This window comes from Nanorana parkeri, unplaced genomic scaffold (genome assembly GCF_000935625.1).
Source record: "Nanorana parkeri isolate BGI_ZX_2015 unplaced genomic scaffold, ASM93562v1 scaffold666, whole genome shotgun sequence".
In the NCBI taxonomy this organism is placed as follows: Eukaryota; Metazoa; Chordata; class Amphibia; order Anura; family Dicroglossidae; genus Nanorana; species Nanorana parkeri.
This window is the reverse complement of record NW_017306934.1, coordinates 1,455,737-1,464,210: the sequence shown is the minus strand read 5'-3', so window position 1 is coordinate 1,464,210 and position 8,474 is coordinate 1,455,737. Positions and strand designations below refer to the sequence as shown.

Here is an 8,474-nt window from a genome sequence, read left to right as displayed (position 1 = left end):
TGTGGTTGTGTTCGTCACCCGATTCGGAGTTCATGAACAGGAGCAAAATGTTGCCGAACTTCCTGTTCGTGAACCGAATTGTTCGCGAACAGAAGCGTTTGTGAACCGAGGTACCACTGTAAATGGCTGAAGAGACACAAACACCCCCAGTGTTCTCCCATTGGCTGCCCCACTCTGTGGCAGGGTCACACCCCACTAAAGGAGGTGCAGACAATAGCAGAACACCTAGGGATGACCAAATGATCATAGACTACAAATCAGCCGGACCGAATACAGTTCCAGCAACATCAAATTTAAAGAGCCACTCTGCTTAGGATGAAGGGGCTACATGTGTATGAATAGATAGACATAGCAAACATATAGAGGGGGTTTTGCAAAAGTAGAAACATTTTAACCCCTTGCTGACCGCGGTGTTTACAACCCTTCCTGTCCAGGCCATTTTTCAGTGTTCAGCGCTGCGGTACTTTGACTGACATTTATTCCGTCATGCAACGCTGTACTGAAATTAATTTTATAAATTTTTACTGTTTTACTGTTATACTGTTTTTATAAATTTTTACAGTTTTCCTGGCACACTCACAGCCATCGCTGGCTGTATACATTCCAGGCTGATTTCCCGCTCGTGCGCGCCGCCTAGCAGTGGGCACGAGCGGGGCGGGATGGGACGTTTAAAAACGCCCACCCGCATTAAAGAAGGCGATGTCCGGCCGTTTAATTACAATGCCCGGACAGCACGTGGTTAAGCCAGGTGATGACCAAATGGGCAAGAAAATGTTCTGGGTAAAAAGAGGTGATCCTTACAAAGAGGGGGTGCTTTAGATGTAAAATGATGTGCAGAGAAGGAAATCCTGGCCTGCTTTGAATAAGTACAGATATCAGGACGTTTTTCTGACACATCAGAAAACTAGCATTTTCAGAAGAAGGCCACCGAAGGCAATGTCCCCTTACAGTACACCTCACATGATGGATGCATTTTAACCAGGGCCGGATTTACTCTCTCTGCTGCCCCAAGGCCAGGTTCCTCAATACGTCCCCCTACCCTACAACCCCCCACCCCATGAAGAATGGCAGACCTGCAGGCTGCGTACAAGTGATCTCGGCGACATCGCCAAGATCACTTGTACAAAACAAGCGGAGGCGTCCCCACTGTTCATTCAGCTCTGATTGGCCAAAGCAGGGCTAAATGTAGAAAACTACCCACCTGGCGCCCAGAACTGCATGTCCTGGCCATTGGGAGATAGGAATTCCACACCCCTGCTGCCCCTCTACTCCCTGCTGCCCTAAAGCTGGGCCTTGGTTGGCCTTGTGGGAAATCCGGCCCTGATTTTAACGGACTGTATATAGAGTATTTTGTTAATGGACCATCTTCTGGATGATTTTAGGAGAGCTGTTGATGTTTGAGGGTTAATCATGCAGGAGATGTTGGCTTGTCTCTTTTAGATCAGCAATACTTTTTATATAGACCTGAATTTCTCAAATACTTTTTTTCTTATCCAATTTAGCTCTTGGTTTTGTTTTTTTTTTGCAAGATTTGTGCTTTTTCTCCCTGACATCAGACAGTAATGAGATGCTTCTCAGCTCTTGTCAGTCACCATGGAGTATGTTTGCACTTTATGACAGTACACTCCATCACAAAAATGATTTTTAAATTGCTTTCCATCTACTGACAGATTTTGCTCAGAAGTATTTACAAGTTTTTTTATTTTTACTTGACAGCCCACATTACAGGGCAGAGGGCATCTCTGGTGCCTGGAGAACCATCGCTGCCATTGCTGTAGCTTATTTTGTGCCATGCACTCAATAATTAAACAGCTATATATTTAAGTGAAGATACTCGATTTTTTGCAAATACTCTGGATGGGAAGTTCTATAAATGTAGGCCCGTCACTTTTATATTGCCTAACAGTAGGCAATGCAGGTTTAGCATATGATGGAAAAAATGGATAACCCAAGGTTCCTTTCAGTGAAAATTGCATGCCAAAGCAGATGATACAAAAATACACACCGTCTAGGCAAACTTCAACCCTCCATCTGTGGTGAAATTACAATCCCCATTATGTATTGCTAGATTCTGCCAGACACAGGCATGACTCGCAGAGGCAGATGCATGATGGAAATGATTAGTTTATCACATCTGGAGGGCCAAAGTAAGCCTATCCATGACCTATATTATACACAGATCTAAACTTTTCATGCAAAATGAGATTTATCCCAACCTTTTCTACTTTTTGAGCCTACTTATCACTTATTTTGGCAACCCTTCTGATTTAAAGAACCATTAAGGAGGTTCGGTAGGTTGGAGGGGCAAGACCAGGCTTGAAGTTGGTTTGCATGTAACTAGCTGCCCATATCTCTGAATTAACTAAGGATGCACAGATACTTTTTGAGTACCAGTGCAGATACTTGGCATTTTCATGAGAACTACCAGGGTTGCAGCGGTTGCAGCTGGGACCTGGCTCTGGCACTCCACCACTGTCCTGAAATCATTAGTCTGTATTGTTTTAGAAAAACTGTCACATGACAATAAACAAAAATGTATCAGTACTCGTACTTGTTAGTACTCGGCAAGTACCAGTACTCGTACTCGCAAAACTGGTATCTGTACGTCCCTATATTTATATTTATAAAAACAAAATCATACATTAAAACAGAGCTGTACAAACCCCAGGAGCTCAGTGTGCTCCTTACAAATGACATCTGCCTCTTAATTTTTGAATTTTACTCTAGTCTAGTCTTGGAGCTCAAAAGTATCTGTACATGTACTCGTACTTGTACCGAGTACTGTACTTGGTATCTGTGCAACCCTAGAATTAACGGATCATTTTTTGTAAATGTTTTATTTATTATTTCCACCAAGTAGAGGTTCCAGCTGGACAAGGCATATCATTGACATTTCAATGCAGTTAGTAGTAACAGTACAGAATAATAAAATACAAATTTCTCAATTCTAATACCTGTGTAAATCTATTAAAAAATTTTTTTTATTAACTCAGGTCCTTGAGTTTGTGTCACAGTGAGCCACGTTTAATATATACCATATCCTTCTATCTGAGTGGTAAGAATAGATGTAAAGAGTTGGTGGAAATAGGACAGTTTTCTAAAATGTTTGGGATCAAACCAATGGGGAGATAGGAGAAGGGGAGATGGGGGGGGCTTTTAGAGGTATGAGTGTTCGGAGGCCTAGTGGAAAAGGGATGGGGGAGGGGTGGAATGCTACCTTAAGACGAATTTGGGGGGTGGAGGTTAGGAAGGAGAAAATTAAGAAAATTAAGGTGATGGGAGGGGGGATCAACTGATCATTTAAACATGCATTTTTCACTAGAGGTAAACCCCAGCTGTGGGCTCAGGATCCCCTCTGTGATTGACCCCCCCCCCGATTCACTGGAGTACCCCTAAATGCTAACCCCTTAAAAAAAGGCATCTTTATAGTTTTTTTTCCCCAAGTGTCTTTTGTCAGGTTGCATGAAGTCACAGGTCCTTTTTTAAATCATCTTCTTCAGCCTCTAGTAAGTCCAGGGCAGGCTCTTGATACCCTAAGCTCAGAGGTAGTGAATTGCATGGCACTGTGGAAAATTCAACCCAGAAAAGGTCTGGTGTTGTATCTCTAGATCGGTGAGTCCATTGGGGACAGCGTCAGGGATACAGTAACATTTCCAGCTGGAAGTTTTCTATTCTGCATAGACTCTGGAGACTGATATATTTTTGGAGCAGGACATAGACTTTAAAGTTTATGAAAACCAAACCACTATAATCACAACAATTTTAACACTATCTCGTAAATAAAAGTAATTGAATTAATTTTACAAATTCATATTTTGTCACGATAATACCTGGTGATCCTGACATAAAGGTCCTTGTTCAGGCACTGCCAGTTATAGGGTGAAAACTCTCTGTCTCCGAATTGTGCTTCTGCAGTGTCATCCTGTCACACTGGCTTCCAATGGACACTACTGGTTTCAATGGTTAATCTTCTATATTTTTTTTAATAAACATTTTGACAAAAACTGCATTGGGTTCCACTACCAGAGTATATTTGCATATGACACCAGGCATGCAAGCTGATATCAGTTTTGGGATACACCGCTCTTACTTCCCTTTTATACCGCACATTTTATCCACCTTTGCTATAATCCACCTTCCAATTATGCACATCAGTTTTCAGCAGGATGGCAGCACATAAGAAATCAAATTTATTTATTTCAAACTAGAAAGTCCATAAAAGCAACACCCTCTTTAAGCCATGCTGGGCTAGCATGACTAAGATTATGGTGGATTGTAGCTGTGAACAATGGTGGTAAAGTGCAGGCTGCCATCCCTATAGCTAGGAAAAAGCAAGTGTGCAGACCCTCCTCCACCGCTATTATAAAATTGGAGGTCCCCCTTTAAAAGTTCCCGGGTTCTGGCGAACAAAAAAAGACATAATATATCCAGATTTTGCAAAAGCATTTTACACTGAGCCCCACAATTTACAAAGTAAAGTCTATTGTAGTGGAACCAGTTGAATGCATATAGATAGAAAGTTGATTTCCCAAACAGATTCAGAGGACAGTGGTTAATGGTTCAACCTCTGAATGGGCTAGAGTTGGAAGGTTTGTGTCCAAGGGTTCTGCTTGGGGTCAATGCTAATAAACTTGTTTAAAGGAGAACTATGAGATGAGTGATTTCCACTCACCTCATAGTTCTAGCCGACCTATGACAATGAGACTGTCACAGGTCGGCTCAGTAGATCGGGAGGTGAGCGAACACATACCGGGTTCGCTCACCTCTCGATCCTGTCACGGCTCTCTGCCGTGACAGGGGGAGGGGCTGGATTCCCCTCTCCCCGCTCCGATCTGCCAGCGCTGACTGGCAGAACGGACGGGGAAGGGGGCGGGTACAGCTCGCTCTGCCTCTAGATAGGCAGAGCCAGCTGTCACTCACGCAGCTGGGCGGATCCCGACGTCCAGGTCGGGATCCGCCCTGGCTGCGGCGTCTCAGTATACCGCGAGCTGTAGCGCGCGGTATACTGAGCTTAGGGTAACGGGAGGACGCTAGTTTGTGTCCTCCCGTTACCCTAAGGAGAACTATGGGGAAAAACACTGACCCCACAGTTCTCCTTTAAAAAGGATATCAAGGTTGGATTTTGATGATACAAAATTACGCTGAGAAAAGACATTGCTACATTACAGCAAGACCTGTATAAAAAAGGAGGCTGGGCCGAGATTGGGCAGATGAGGCTCAATGGTAAAAATCCATAGCTGTGCATTTGGGTGCTAAAAAAAAAATTACTGGCAAGATACTTAATAGGAGGAATAACACTGGAAGAATCAATAATATAAAAAAGATTTGGGGATCCTGGTGGACCACAGGCATATTAATAGCAAGCAATGCCAGGCCACTGCTAACAAAGCAAGCAGAATACTCTCATGCATAAAAAGGGTATTTATTTGCGGGATAAATCAATACTCATACCCCTTTACACAACATTGGTGCAGGCTCATCTTGAGTATGTGGTTCAGTTTTGTTCACATTCAACGGAAGGGATATTCTAGAAAAATACCACTGAAGGGCAACAAAATTAATAAGGGGGCTGGAGGACCTCAGCTATGAGAAACAATTGAGTAATCTAAACTTATTTACCTTAGAAAAGAGACACTTAGGAGAAGACATGATCACTTTCTACTCATTAATCAATGTTGAAGGTATAGACGGTAACAACTTGTTTAATTGTAGGTCCCGGATGAGGACACATTGGAGGAAAGAATGTTTAATTTGATATTGCAGAGAGGGTTTTTTTATGATCATAGCAGCAAAAATATGGAACCCCCCCCCCACCCCCCACATAGTGGTAACTACTTGAGGAGAAGGGTATTGTGAGTTTATGAGAAGGGTGTTGTGAGTTAGTCCACCATTTTATTTTTTGTGAAAAGGTGAACTAACCCTTTAACCTCTTGCATCAGTACCTTGTGCCTCTAACCCAGAACTATTGTATGTACGTATCTAGATAAGGATTTCTGGCTTTCCTGATATGTATGGGTCAATGACTCCGCAAGTAATAAAGCTAATGGGTTTAACATAACTACCAGTCAACTAACATTTTCATGAGGAGTTCAGCAATGATAGCCTCTATATTATTGTTATGACAGATTTAAAACCGATCTCCATACAGCTCAATACACAGCTGACATTCATAGATGAGGACCATTTTTTCATTCTGCCAAAGGGTCTGCAGTTTCCTTTAGCCACTCTTGTGATTCAGAATGTTCTTAAACAATCTATAGATAACCCATACACACCACCTATTATCACCCATGTAGGAGAAAAGATTTGGATCAATAATTCAGACAATGCATGTGGATCTTGTTAGAGTAACCCAGCTGTTTCTTAATGGTGGCAGTAGCTTTTCTTGCAAAGTATTGCCAATCCTTTAGAACTTCACCACCAATAATGTATTTTTTAACAGCCTCCTTTGTCTTTAAAAAAAATCCAATAAAAGCGGATAAGATAAATAATCATAATCACGCTAGTTTGTGTCCTCCCGTTACCCTAAGGAGAACTATGGGGAAAAGCCTTAACCGAATAGTTCTCCTTTAAAAAACATTTTTTGCATGTAAACTCAAATGTGTAAATGAGAGCAGCTACATATACTGTATATGTATTGCCAATTTTATATGCAGTATTTGCTTAAAGCTTGGCAGTGATACACAAGGAGGACCCACAGGTCCACTGTCTCAAGGTGACATGCATTGATATTTTATGGCAAAATTTGTTAAAGCCTATCTCTGGCCGAACAAAAAAAACTACCCTTGCCAAGGGGATACCCCTCCCTCCAAGGGTTAAGAACGTATTTATGCCAAGAGGGCCGGAATAAAGCTCTTTTACTTACTTGATCCCCACTCCCCTGGAGCTCAACACTAACCTCCCTCCCCTCCACTCTGGCTGATGAAGTGTCCCTTGGTGTCCTCACGTCTAACGCGGGTCTATGGAATCTTAGGTTTACGGAAGCTGGACCATCAGAGTGAAGGGGAGGAGAGACTACAGGGATTGGTCTAGCAGCCCAGAGGGAGTTGCCAGGAGCTGGGATCAGGTAAGTAAAGTAAAATAGAATTTTTTCTGTCCCTTAGGCATCAGTGAACACTTAACCCTTGGAGTGCAGGGTTAGCCATAATGCAACTGTAGCTTTTTGGTTTGCCTGGAGATGGGCTTTAAGTAAAAGAGCTAATTACTAAGGACCATTGGTGTGCTGACCCTCATATATGAATGCAAAATTGTGCGCAAAGCACCTGAATTTTCATTGGCACATGGAGTATGTGCGTGGGATGAATTGGTATTCTCTTTACTTTGAATGTACACACACAAACTCTTTCTATGTGCACACTCAATATTTTTAACCTTGTAATTCGAATTTCCAGAAACAATTTATTTTAGCAATATTATTATATTTTTCCAATGTCTCTTTTGTCCAATGTCATCCGCTTTATTCCACCTAATAAAAAGTGGACATATCCTGCAAAAGTAGATTTTTTATTTGGTCTCAAATAGGAGGAACCCGCAGAAGGTACAGTAACGTTGGTGGTCCCCGTGCAGAGCTCCGGTCCCCATCCTCAGCCAGACCTCATCATCTTTTGACAGCTTTAACACAGCGCTGTTCCCTGAACTGTCTTGCTTACCTTTTGACTCGAAGCTGGAAAAAAAAATGCAAACACTCGTATCTCAAGATATCCATCAAAAAGCAGCATATAGTGTCATCAAATCATACATACACATGTAAATACAGTGAAGGGAATTTATCAAAACTGGAGCAGCTGTGCATGGCAACCAATCAGCTTCTCTCTTTCTTTTTCAAATCTTAACTGAACAAACTAAAGAGAGAAGCAGATTGGTTGCCATGAACAGCTGCTCCAAATTTTGTCTCCTCCAGTATTGATAAATTCCCCCCACTGTCTGTACACTATATACAGGTGAAACTCGAATAATTAGAATATCGTGCAAAGTTCATTTATTTCACTAATGCAACTTAAAAGATGAAACTAATATATGAGATAGACTCATTACATGCAAAGCAAGATAATTCAAGCCGTGATTTGTCATAATTGTGATGATTATGGCTTACAGCTCATGAAAACCCCAAGAACCCCAAATCCACAACCTCAAAAAAGTAGATTATTACATGCAATCAATAAAACAAGGATTGTACATAGAACAATATCGGACCTCTGAAAAGTACAAGCATGCATATGTACTCGGTACTTGGTTTTGGGCCCCTTTTGCAGAACTTACTGCAATTACTTTTGCACTATATTCTAATTATTCGAGTTTCACCTGTATATTACTAATACTTTACACTATATATTACTACAACAGACACACAATGATATCACAACCTACATCAAGCAGAATATATGCACAAACATTTAAAATAAATAAAATAAATATATAATATATATAATACAATTGTATAATATAATACAAATATTAAATATCTTATATTCCTA

At 41.4% G+C, this 8,474-nt stretch overlaps 1 protein-coding gene across 3 annotated transcripts in view; it reads right to left on the bottom strand.

Annotated features, from left to right (window-relative positions):
* Positions 1 to 7,486: 7,486 nt before the first annotated feature.
* The window catches only part of C1QTNF3 (C1q and tumor necrosis factor related protein 3), a 46,897-nt gene continuing 45,909 nt past the window's right edge, over positions 7,487 to 8,474 (bottom strand). For all 3 annotated transcript variants that reach the window (XM_018563468.1, XM_018563471.1, XM_018563469.1), the window contains exon 6: positions 7,487 to 7,663. In XM_018563468.1, the coding sequence (XP_018418970.1) occupies positions 7,504 to 7,663 (160 nt within the window). In that variant the 3' untranslated portion in view covers positions 7,487 to 7,503. The remainder of the gene's footprint in view (positions 7,664 to 8,474) is intronic.